The 13,489-nt window shown below is 34.9% G+C and overlaps 1 protein-coding gene across 1 annotated transcript in view; it reads left to right on the forward strand.

Moving 5' to 3' along the window:
- USP6NL (USP6 N-terminal like) overlaps positions 1-13,489 on the forward strand; it is a 161,143-nt gene that overhangs the window by 10,838 nt on the left and 136,816 nt on the right. Inside the window, exon 2 of the mRNA XM_017507122.2 lies at positions 3,119-3,205. Within this exon, the coding sequence (XP_017362611.1) occupies positions 3,202-3,205 (4 nt within the window). The 5' untranslated portion in view covers positions 3,119-3,201. The remainder of the gene's footprint in view (positions 1-3,118; positions 3,206-13,489) is intronic.

Here is a 13,489-nt window from a genome sequence, read left to right on the forward strand (position 1 = left end):
TTTTTTGGGGATGGAGTTTCGCTCTTGTTACCCAGGCTGGAGTGCAATGGCGTGATCTCGGCTCACCGCAACCTCCGCCTCCTGGGTTCAGACAGTTCTCCTGCCTCAGCCTCCTGAGTAGCTGGGATTACAGGTACGCGCCACCATGCCCAGGTAATTTTTTGTATTTTTAGTAGAGACGGGATTTCACCGTGTTGACCAGGATGGTCTCGATCTCTTGACCTCGTGATCCACCCGCCTCGGCCTCCCAAAGTGCTGGGATTATAGGCGTGAGCTACCATGCCCAGTCTAATAAACATTTTTAATGCTTTTATTCCAGCCTTTCTGTGTTCTGGTGATTTAGGTATGTTTCTTACGAAATATAGCTAGACTTTTAAAATACAGCCTTTTTAACTTGAACAATTTTAAATTTATATTTAAAATTACTATCTTGACTGTATTAGTCATCTTTGGCTGTGATAATGCTATGTAACCACTGTAGACTTTCAGTGCACACAACAACAGACATTTCTTTCTAGCTCACAGGTCTTCTCCCTTTGCTGAGTTTGGCTGGTTTTGACTGTAAGCTGCGGGTTGGCATCAGTTACATGCCAGGTATTTATTCATCGTGGGCCAGCACTAGCTGGGGCATACTTTTCTTGTGCTACATGTAGGAGTGCAAGGAAAGGCAGGCTGCCTCAGTGCTCCTCAAACTTCCGGTTAGAACCTTTCCAGCAAGTCATCTGGCCGTGTCCCTAAACTCAGAGTACCTGGAAAATAAGATGAAGAGCCAATTTTTTTGCAGAAATACCCCAATATAATTTGATGTGAAATTGTGGGTTTAAGACAGATTATTTTTCCCTGTTGGATGGTGTGGAAAACAGAAAGTCAGTTCTTTCACCTCCGTGTATTTTCTACAAAGGTAGCATTTAGGGAAGGAGAAAGGGAGTCTGAATATTTTATCCTGTGTGTTGCTGAACCACCTTGTTGCACATAAGAATTAGTAGACTCCTTACTTTGAAAGTAGGTAGGAGGATCTATGTTTTAAAACTGATTAGTATAAATAAAGAACCTTGAACATGTGACTTCAGTTATGTCATTTATGAATGTTTCTAAGAACTCCTCCATGACATTAATTCCAAAACATACATTAAACTTCGTAGTTTTGTAAACTATAAAACTTGAGTATGTTTATTACCTCAGATGGTAAGATTATAGGTCTAGTGTTTATCAGTTTTATTATACTGGTGTTTTTGAGGTTACTATTTTTGGTGCTGAGAAAACTCTTGATGTCTTAAGAACTGAAATCTTGAATATGTTTTTTTTTTTTTTTGGCTCCTTTTGGTTATAGGCAGAAGCCAGGGTGCTACTTAGCACAGGGTGCTTTAATGTTACTATTTAGGAGTCTTAAATTTAAGATTAAAACATTTTAGGTAAACATAAGGAGAAAAGTCCCAGGTCAAAGAGATTAGATTCTGCAATTATAAATTTAAGTGGACTCCTGGGTCATCTGTGAACGTTTAATCCTGCTTCATTTGTAACAAGGGACTGTCTTTCCTTGTCAGTGGTCAGCATGCTCCAGGTCCACATGTCCTACCTCAGAGTTTCCTAGGTGGGAAAACAAATCTAAGTAGAGTCAATTGAGCACCATCAAGAAAGTGTATTTCTTGTGAGAAACTTTCATGTTGTATTCTGAAACTAACATGTGGGTTATATGCTTTAGATTTTCCATACAACTTCTCATTTCCTTTGGGATAATTGGGTTATTTGGAAATGGAAATCATTTTAGAAGAAGGCATGTGGGACTGGGGTCAGGTATTACGTGGCAGCACTGTGATTCTATGCCACTGTTAATTACACTGTGCAGACCATGTTGTGCATATAAATGCTGATACAGTCTGTTTTCATTCTGCAAATGAAATACTTCTCATGTATATTACATGACACAAGTACAGTGTATAGATGTGACAAGCAGTATTTTTTCAAAAAGTATTTTCCTAACTTTGATTCTAAAGCAGAGATCCCTAGTATTACTATACTGTTTTCTTAATTGATTTAGAAAATAACTGTCACCTACTGTGATTGGAAGAAGTAGCTTATTTGTTTATGAAGGAAGCTACATGTGAGGTAGCACAAATGTACATTTTGTATTGAGTCTGATCTTATCTGTGGAATTTTATATGTTATATTTAGGTAGGCATTTGTGCATCCATGGCTGTGTTTAAATATAGCATTAATATGTATGCTTATATTAATATTTTAGAAATATAGTAATTAACAGAGGAAGATTTATAATGTAAATCTTAGCAAAGGGTTAAATTTGTATTAATACTAACACAAGTTGATGTTTTATGGTATACTCAAGTGGAAAGGAACAAGTATGAAATTTGATATGTAGTGTTAAGTATATTTTAAAAATACTTAGAGAAAGTGGCTTGATGACTGGGTGCGGTGGCTCACGCCTGTAATCCTAGCACTTTGGGAGGCTGAGGTGGGTGGATCACCTGAGGTCAGGAGTTCAAGTTCAAGAAAGTGGCTTGAATGGAAATATGTCTTAAATGATTGGGTAAATGTAGGGGTAGGGGTAATGTGTTATGAGAGAAGTTTCCTTTCTTGTTACTCTTTTTTTTTCCCTAAACAATGAACCCATATTACTTTTATAATGAAGAAAATATTTTCATTACTAGAGAAAGCCTATAACAATAACTCTTCTGATCTTTATTTGATGGCTTATATTAATCATTTATGTGCAGTCAAAATATACTCAGCAGGTGTGATGTGGGCTATATTTATCCTAGATGAAGTGCTTTCTTCCTATGAGTTACTTAGCAGGGAATGGGGAAGAAAAAGTTTTTAGTGTTGAAGACAAAGGACACCTATTAATAAGTTTCTTTGTGGTGATTACTTAATACATATCATTTACATTTGAAGTGACTTATTTCAAAAAAGGAAAATATGAATTAAAGAGGTTGTTCTAAAGATTGATTAATAATCTTCTATGTTTAGTAGATGATGACGAGTTCTTTTGGAAATAGTAGAACATTTTTGAAACAAAATGATTTTATTTTCTTTTTGAAAACTTTATTTTAAACACTGACCTATAGAAAATATGATTTCTTTCTCTTTGTTTCCTGACTAGGACATGTATTCCTCTGAGAAACCTTGGACAGCAGATTTTGAATTAATATCTGATTGGGACAACATTCAGAGCCATTTCCAGTCATGAGTAAGTACGCTGCATCCCTTCCTTCAGCTATCTCAGGAGTATTTACAATATTGTACTTAGAAAAATAAAAACATATTACCAGATAAATTGGAACTATGTCTCCTAGTCATAGATTGAATAATCTGGTTCCACCCAATACTCTGCATTTGTCTATATTAAGACAAAGAGATAATTTCTGATGTTTGATTTATTCTAAAAAGTTTCATGTGATGAGGAAATCTGGGTCATTAGCTCCTTGGCTGATTTAGTTCTGTTATCTAAGATTTTCTATTGACTTGCCATTGGAAAATGGTTCTTTAGAAATATGAATAGGGAACATTGCAGTTGATCATAATTAGTAGAGGTTTTATTGTGTGAAATTTAATCATTGAGTAGCATGGGTTATATTGTATTTAAGGGGGGGAAAAAAAACCCTAACAATTTGTTAATGTCTCTGATAGAACAAAGAACCAAGGCTATCCTGGACTTAACCACATTTGATCTTTTTATCTTCTTAGTTGTAAGGGAATAGTATATATAATATTTTTTGTGTATTCCTATACATTTCTGCTTGTGAACAAGAGCACTGGATTTTACTTTTTTGTGTTAACTGTTTCCTTTTAAAGGGTGAGAAAAGAATTGAGATTTTACTCTCACTGGGATTGTATGGAGGTTTGATGTACACATTTTCTGATTATGAATTCTTTGGGATGGAACGAGCATTTCCTTATTTGAAGATAATGTTAGAGTTTAAATGTTTGTATTGATTATATTTACCTTAATATGAAATAGGGCAGCTTTTCTCATCATTAGTTCAAATAATTAGGCAGTTGATAGTGAAAATGAGGCTGCTATTGTAAAATCTTGGAGTGCTTTCTATTAAGAAGAATATTGTAAGGAATGTTCTTTGATGTTTGACTTTTCTGTGGTATACTTTTTCGGTAGTGTACTTTGAAGAAACGAGGATAGTGGCTAGATGAGTTCAAATATAGATTAAGAAAGAAAGAGCTTTTGTTGTTTCATCTCCAATCATGACATTTTGTGAGGATGTTTATCTAATGTAAAGTGCTAACTCCAGTGAAGATGGTACTTAGTTAACAAAAATTAAAAGAAATGGCAAGCGTTTTAACTTAAAAATGCTTACATTTTTGGAAAGTAAAGTGAATCATCTTCTACTTTGCAATTTTTGGGTTCTTTTAGCATCACTGTTACAGATGCAAGTTTTTTTGAAGACAGGTAGCCTGTGCCTTTCATGTGATTGACAGTGTCTTGTATACTCCTTACCCCACACAAAAAAATCACAGTCCTTTGAGGATGAAGGCAGAGGGGAGGAATGGCTTGTCAAGCAACTAATAGTATTTGAACATAACATTGTCATCTTTAAATTACAGTGTTTATGCAAGATTTTTTAACTGGTTCTTCTTTATATCCACTAGTTCTTTTTCATTTCTTCTTGAAGCACTTGGTTTGTTCTGTTATCCTTTTATCTCTTTGTGGATCTTTTACATGCTTATTTTAGTCTTTTTCAGATCATTTGATAATTTTAAAATGTTGTCTTCAGTGAATGTATGTTGTAATTGTTGATGTTTTCATCATGTTCTGTAATTTGCAGGCACATTCTTATGGAAGTTTTTTTGCTCCTATGTCTCTTCCTGACTTTTTGTGATTTTTGTTTTTTCCCTGCTGGTCTAGCAGATTCGCAGTTGTCTTTGCCTGACTTTGGAGTTCTCAGATCAGAATCAGGTCTGTGTTAGTGGGTCAGAGCCCTGGTGACGTTGGGGACATCACAGATTCAGTCACTGAGTCAGCTGGCATTAGGTCAGCAACTTCCTGTAAGCCTCAGCATAGTTAAAAGAAGCCTTTTCAATCTAGTTTCACAATTAAGGAAGAGTGCCACCCCAGTCTCTGGCTTTGGGCACAGGGCCTGCCTCTTGACCCTGATTCCTAGGGAAAACTTCTCTTACAATTACCCCGCAGGACGGAACTTCCTGTCTCTTTGTCTTGCTCTGGGCCTCGAGTCCAGACGACCTTGTGCCTTCAGTGTGCTTCACACTTTAAGTTCCTACTAGATTTCTGAGTGAGGTTAGGGGCACAGCTATGCCATTTTAGTGACTTGTGCGTCTGTTTCATCTGTATTTCTCTGTGTTTGTGTGAAGAAGGGGAAGCTACAGAGAAAGGAAATGCCATTGGGGATTTAATGTCTTACTTCCCACTTCAGATTCTTTTTAAAAAATCAGCTTCTGAGTAGTCTGCTAGTTCCTAGAGCCACTATCTGTCACCCACACAGCACTCCACTTGGGAGGTGAGCCCTGTGCACCGCTTCCCCATAGCACTCTGCCTGCATTCCAGGCTGGTAGAGCAGTGTGAGAAAGGCATGGTATTTGACTTCACATAGGCGTTACTAGGGAATTGAACATTCTAGAGTCTAAGAGATAGGAAGGGGGATTGTAAAGGTGGAGGAGACGAAATCGGGGTCCAGGTCATTTACATTCTAGGAAGTTTGGACTTGATCCTTTAGGGCTTAAGGAGCTATTAAAGGATGTCAGTTAGGGAAGCAACTTAATGAGATTTCATTCTGGAAAAAATTACTCTGACAAGCAGATATTTTGTTAGATGGCAATTAGAAAGATTGGTTACACAGACAGTATTCACCCTTTCCTGGCTTGTTCTTAGTTTTCATTTCTTTCCAAGCTCCCTTTGAATCATACTGTGAGTTACCTTTCTTTTTCTTGCCAATTTGATGATTTTCTCTAGCAAAACAGATTGTTCTTGAGTTGACCCATACCAAAGGTTAGGGAGTATTAGAGAAATCTATCTTGTGCTGCAGTTTCTAGGGGGTTGTAAGTCTTCCAAAAAGTTGTGACCAAGTGTGTCAGAGTTCTTATTTTTTTTAAAAAAATTATGGATGCATGGTACAGGCTAAAAAATAGCAATACATGTCATTGAAGTTTAGGTAGAATTTCCAAACTTAGATTTGGGTGGGAATGATGGGTTAACTTTTTTTCCCCCAATATTTTTCTAGAGATTAAAAGAAAGATTGGATATTTGTATGTCTGGATGAATTCATCTATGCAGTGTTTCCTAGTCCTTTCCTTGTTACCAAACGCTAGAACATGGTCATAGTTGCACATCATGTGGGATAAACTGGTGAAGCCGTTTAGGGTTTAGAGGCACCCAACATCTTAGCCCAGGCAGCCAGGCGTGCCTAGCTGCTGTGGCATGCTCTTGGTACAGTAGTTGGAATGCCCCATCTGGAAGCTTTATGATGTTTTTCAGCTTTTATTCTGGTGGATATATAGGCTATCAAATTCTGAGGCTGAACATCTATTTTGTGGAAAATGTACTATATGATGCTATCATGATGTGTGTTTCATTGTGGATTGTTAACTTTATTACAATCCACAAAAAGCCTTTTGATTTTTAGTACATAATTGTTCTTGCTCTGTTTAAAAATTTTTAATGTTCAATATTTTATTTCATTTTCTTCGGGAAAGTTTTACTTTGTAAGAGTTTTTCTCTTCTGGCTGGATAATCCAGGAATTATAATCTACTACATTAGAGTGTTTGATTCTGCCCTTTGTTCTGAATAATGAAATGAGTTTTTTGAGATAATTTTTCGATATGAAATATTTCTCATTCACCTGAGGAAGAGTAATGGCAGTGAGTAATTTGGGTGGTAGTGTACTTGTGGTTTTCTAATAGAATAGGAGTAAAAATCTTCATTCACTGGAGCAGGGGGCTAAGAGTTCATGCTGAAGTGAAGAACAATTTGTTTTAACATTTGTTAGAGCAGATAATGTTACAAATAATTGTGAATACATTACCAAATCTCTCAGTGGTAGTAGAACGATTCTTCTGAGTTTTGTAACAGAAGACTTCCCGTAGTACTGGCCAAAACTTCTCTCTAGGACAGTAGCTTATCTAGATCGATACACTGTTTTGTGGAATAGCTGCATGCGGCAGAAGTTGGGTAGAAGTTAAAAGAAAATTTAAGTTGAATTGTATTTGAAATACCAGCATGTCTGTTATTTAATGGAATCTTAAAAGAAATCCCCTTACAAAGTCTAACAGGTATCCTTTTGTTATATTAAGACTCATTTAGTTTGATAAATTTAGATTTGGGAATATAAAGTTGTAAATGTTAGTTATTCTTAAAATGAACATATAATCAGTGATTCTTAATGGAGGAGAGGAATTTGGAAATGTATGGAGACTTTGTGGCTGACAGTTACTGGGGGACCTCGTGGCATTTAGTGTACAGGGACCACCATCAGACCTGTGGCAGCCTTCAGCTGTAGTTAGGTGGTGAAGAATGTCAGCAGAAATTGGTTCTCAGAAAATTTATGTGATTAATTTCTTAGTTTAGTCTACTTCATTGTTATTAATACTATTTAAAGTGGAATATACTGTGCTTTTAGCTAATTTATCTTCTTTTGACCACCTCCTGTAGAAAATTGAGTAATTCTGAGGCCAAGCTTGGTAGCTCATGACTGTAATCCCAGCACTTTGGGAGGCTGAGGTGGGCAGATCACCTGAGGTCAGGAGTTTGAGACCAGCCTGGCCAACATGGTAAAACCCTGTCTCTACTAAAAATACTAAAAAATTAGCTGGGCATGGTGGCAGGCACCTGTAATTTCAGCTACTCGGGAGGCTGAGGCAGGAGAATTGCTTGAACCAGGGAGGTGGAGGTTGCAGTGAGCTGAGATTGAACCATTGCTCTCTAGCCTGGGCGACAGAGTGCGACTGTCTCAAAAAAAATAAAAAGAGTAATTCTTTGTTTGATACTATGGGAAATTAAATACGAATTTAATGTAGTCTTTCTTATAGAGTATATTTAATATTTTCAGTTAAAAAATTTTTTGGGAGATGGTTTACATTTTTTTCTTGTATGTTTTATTTTGATATCTTTTCAAACTTAAAACAAGAAAATTTGTAAAAATAGTACCCCAAATTCCCATATATCTTTTGGTGAGATTTATCAATTATTTACATTTTGTCCATTTGATTCTCCCTTTCCCTTTCTGTCTCTCACACACATCTCTATCTATAAAAGAAATCAAAATGTTTAAAGAAAACATTTTCTGTGAAAGTCTGTTTTCCTTTTATTAAGTGATTTAATTTTTAGCATAAATGTAAATTACTATAGTAGTATAAGCTTAGGAAAGCTCCTAAATTATTTTTACTAGTTAAATCTTAAAATTTCAAATTATATATTTACTATTATATTTTTATTCTTCAAAAGCTATATTTATTTAGTTATCTAGCTTTTATAGACCTGTCATTGAATGTTTTTAGATCTACAGCATATTACATAACATAAATTTTATATGTAAATCAACTTTAATTAAATGTTTTTAGTATAGCACAAACCAGTGTGCTCCAAATGACTTCTTTTAATAGTTTAAAGATACTCTGTGCTTTAAAGAACTATTTGGAATTCCATTCTGAAAGCAGTAAGTTTTCCAGTGACAGGTGTCTTTATGTTCCTAGAGTCCCCGACACTTGAGTTGGAACCCTGGCTTTGCTGCTAGTAGCCATGTTATGTATGGCAAGTGGCTTGACTTCTTTCACCCTCTCCCCACACCTCCTTTACTCATTCGTAAATGTAGGTACCAGATAGATCATCTGGAAGCCTTCTTCTGAGGTTTAATGTTAAGTCACTGAGAAATTTTTATTTCCAATTTTGCTTTGTAGGAGCATGTCTATTGGATAAAACAAGGAATGCCTGTATTATTAGTTACAAAACATGCTAAAGAGAAACGCAGTTTTCAGGGTTTGGGGGCCTACTGTGTTGCTTTGAGTTGGATTTTCTGAGGCACCATCATTCCAAATGCAGATGTGTGTTCTCTGCTTCCTTCTGCTTGTTCTCCTGGCAACCAGAGTTCAGAGGGCAATATATGTTTCAAATTAATGCTCTTATTCATCTTGTTATCTCTTTCATTAATTTTAGAAAATAGAGTTTGATTTTTACAATTTTCTTCTGGAATCTGTATTATTAGAACTGATGTACTAGTTGGGAAAAAAATCTATATCTCTTTTACATTAACTTCTCCAAAACTGGATTTCTTCTTCTTCTTTTTTTTTTTTATTATTTCTTTTTTTTAAAATAGATCATGATAGACCAGAACAAAACTGGATTTCTATATGAAAATATGTGTATGATTTTTAATATATTTATGAAAAGACATAGTGGAAAGCATAGCTTAGTGATATTTGTTATATTGTCTGAATAAAATTCCACATAATTAACATCCGGTTTTTACAATAGTAGCTGGACAGCTATATATTCTCATTTTTTGCATTAAACACAAATAGACATCTTCTACTAAGGGAATTTGAGGCAATCATTGTATGTGATGGGTGGCATTGTATAGAAATCTCATTTCCTGGAGTGTGAAATTGATATGAGAAACTTTCAAGCCTCTGTCTCTCTTCCCCAAAATTGATCTAAAATAGTATTTTGGTATGACTTTTTTTTTTTTTTTTTGACAGATGAGGTGACTGTGAAAGTAATTCTTTTCAGCTTCTCTTTAAAGCTATAGGTTAGAAAGGTCAGAAATAGAGCAAAAACAGAGTGAAAATGTCTTCCCAGTTCCTCCCCTTATCCCAGTCTCCCACTCCTACTTTTAAGCACTGAGCCATAAATTAATTCTTTTTTAAAACTGAAATGCTGTGTATGTTTGTGTCATGAATGTGGCCCAGAAGTTAGGAGGTCAAGTGAAAATGAAAACTTCTTCTACGGGTTATTCTTATTCATGTTCAGAGATAGTGGCCATTGTGCAGGCAGTTGGTAGTAGAGTGCTGTCTTTTCCCTCTGAATTCAGAAACTGACTTCCCCTGCCATTGTTTTCGTACCCTGGAGAGGCACCCGGTTAATTTCGCTCTCACACATTGGTAGCATTCAGGTGTTAAACTTGAAACAATAAAATATAAAAAGATTATAGTCAGACTAATAGATATTCATTAACATTTATATTGTGGGACATTTGGAGTCACCATGTCTTTTTAAAAATACAGTTGCCTGTTTTAGATGTTAGAAGAATGGAATAGAAATGGAATTTATAGGATGCATTGGTAAAAGTTTGGACACTGTACAGTAAAGCACTATGTTTGACCTTGTTAACCTTGTTATGTTTTAGTAGTTGCAAGGTATGGGAGAGTATATTTGCTTGATTATAACTTAAGAGAAATTTGTAAAAGGTAACATGTTTGTATGTATTAAGTTTGTATGTAAATTATAATAGTCTTATGTGTTTTCCTTTGGTAACAATTTTATATTATTGTCTTTCTATGATATGTAGATGTAGGTGATGTGTGAAGTGTTCTGGAGTAGAAGAGGAGGAACCAGTTATTGCCAGTGTTGGAAGAGCATTGCAGACTGTTTACTTTTGACAATTATGTTACAACAGAGTTTGAATTTAATTTTCAAAGCTGCTTAAATATGTTGTTTTAACTAACAGAAATTTACATGCTCAGTGGTTAATTCAGTCCACTTTAATATGACTACTGGGATGTATTTTGTTGGCATACTTTATTATGAAAAATGTTTCTGGTGATAGAAGTGACCTAGAAGCTATATAAAGCAGGCTTGTCTTACTGTTGAGGGGAAATCTTGACTGCTGTTAGAGTCTCTCCTCTGGATAAGGAAAGGTGCCTCTCCATTGCCATTATCTTATACAGGTTTCCATACAGGGGTCAATAAGGCCATTTTGATTTTTAAAAAATCAATCTTAGTGAGACCTTACTTTGTACTTATAGGTATATTATATTACGTCTATACATGGAGGACTTTGCACAGAACAGGAGAAAAACTCTAATTCTACTGAGTATCCAAACTGACTTTGTTAAAAGGAATTTGATTCTCACATGATTCCTTAGTAGTATCTCTGTGCTTAAAAACAAAAACTACTTAAAAATGTTTGATTTGTATTATAAAAATGGAATCATTATTCTTTTCCCCTGCAATGTGATGTAAAAATTGTTAGACACCAGAAATTTTATTCTAAGTGAAAAGATACGCTTTTCTAGCTCAGTGCTGAACTACATTCTGATGGAAAATAACGATGTCTGGATCTATGAAGTTTTCCTCCGTTATTTTTTTCTTTCATTAGTGTGTATCTCTTCTCAGCAGATGAAATTCTTACATCTACTCCTTGCCAGCCAGCCCAGCTTTATTGTTTCAGTAGGATCAATTCTTTAGTTTAAAATATTATTTCTGAAAGTGTATTTAAAAAATAAGTATCACTGATTTAGTTTTGAACAATTTGAGAATAGGTTGCATGTATCATGCTCCTTTTTCCATTTGTACCTCAGTATGTAGTTCTGAAAAACAATGCCATTCTCTTGCATAACCAAGTAAAATGATCACATAGATAAATTAGACTTATCTCATATATGATCCTTAGTCCATTGTTGACAGTTTCCCCAATGATGTGCTTTACAGTGTTTTGCTCCTCCATTGCAGGATTCAGCTGAGTGTTACTCCCACGTTGCCTTTAGTCATCCAGTCTCTTTAATCTCCTCTAATCTGGAATTCAGATTTTCTGTATCTTTTGTGATATTGATGTTTCTGAAGACAACAGACCAGTTGTTTTATAGACTCTTTCTCACATGATGGATGATGGAGGGTTCCTATAATGTTACCTGACCTAACAGGTGTGACTGGTTAGGGGACATTCTGTCAGGAAGCCTGCCTTGAAGAGAAAGGAAGACTGCTTGGTGATTTCTAGACTTCCTTCACATTTAGCTGTTGAGTAGAAAAATTCCCCATTTCTACTTGAACTGAAATAGTATTCAAATGTCTTACATAAGTATAGGATTTATTGTTCTGCTTTACTGGTTTCTATTTTACTTTTATTACAAAGGCTTGAGAAAAAAATGATAATGAAATATTTTCCAGAATATGAGATGGCCTTGAAATGCGAAAATCTTTGGCTTTTATCAAGAGATCCTTTTTAGCAGAATTCCTGTTTTGAATTATCTTGATAAAATCTCAAGATGCTACTAAACAAATGCTATGAAGGCATAAAGTATAGCAGTATTGAATTTAATTGTTTTATAACAATAAAACAGCTATAGCTATTCATATATAAATTGAGACTGCTTCACTAAAGATTAGCTGTTCTCATAACCTGGTGCCTCTTTGGATAAATTTTTGTTAGCCAAAAATAGAATAAATGAACATTTCAAGACTGATTCTCATTAGGCTGTAGAGATTTATGGGTCATATTAGATTTTAATATGAAATGTCAGGATACTTATCATCTTATAGTTATGACTGTTAAAAGTTTAATAATTGCAAGGTATAGTGAAAGCTGGAAGAGTAACTTGGAATATTACAAAGGATAGGAAACTCAAATTCAAAGTTAGACAACTTTGAGACATATGATACTAAAAATTAATTTTTAAAAATATTTTAAGGGTTATGGTGTTTGAATCTTTGATTTTATAAGGAAGAGAATTATTTTGAATAAATAATAATTATGTTTTAATTTTAGTATAATCGGATACTTACTGAGTCTCTACATATGTGCTGCTTCTGTGGTGGTCTCTGATGATACAGCCAAGAACAAGGCAGACATGGCTCTTGGCCTGGAGAGTATAGAACTGGTGGGAAAGACAGACATTCCACAAGAGTACAGTCTTACTAATACAAAATGACACATTTAGAGAGTTCTTGCCCCTGCAGGAGCAAGGGAATCTGTCTTCACAGAGAGGTTGGGAGGACCCCTTTAAGGAAATCTTCCAGCTGAGACCTAGTGAAGAGTAAGAGGAGAGTGTTCTAAACAGAGAGCTATGTATGTGAAGACCCAACATTGAGAGATTGAGACTGAGATTAAGAAATTAGGGAAAGTTTGGTATTTGGAGAATCGGTGGGTTAGAGGACATTGTAAGTTTGGTTTAGGTAAACATTCCCCTCTTGCCTCTATTTATACTTTTATCTAATTTCTTTTAAACTAATCTATTTTATTCATTTTCCACAACCCCCTTTTCTTGTTAATCACCACAACATTAAAATAAATATATTTTTTAAATGGGGGAAAAAGATTACTGGTAACCTCACAGAAGCCAATTACATTTCTGCCTATGAACTTCTAGTATTGTTTAGATATTATATATTTTTATGTAATTATATTCATAGTATATATGCAATTTTATATTTTGATTTCTAACATTGAATTCTATTTAAAACAGATTTTGGTAATTGTTTTCATGGTTAGAATTCACAATTATATCCCTTAAAGATAATGATGCCTTGCAACTTAACCATTTTCTTTCTTTCTTTCTTTCTTTTTTTTTTTTTTT

The sequence above is a fragment of the Cebus imitator genome, unplaced genomic scaffold, assembly GCF_001604975.1.
Source record: "Cebus imitator isolate Cc_AM_T3 unplaced genomic scaffold, Cebus_imitator-1.0 Scaffold368, whole genome shotgun sequence".
Lineage (NCBI taxonomy): Eukaryota > Metazoa > Chordata > Mammalia > Primates > Cebidae > Cebus > Cebus imitator.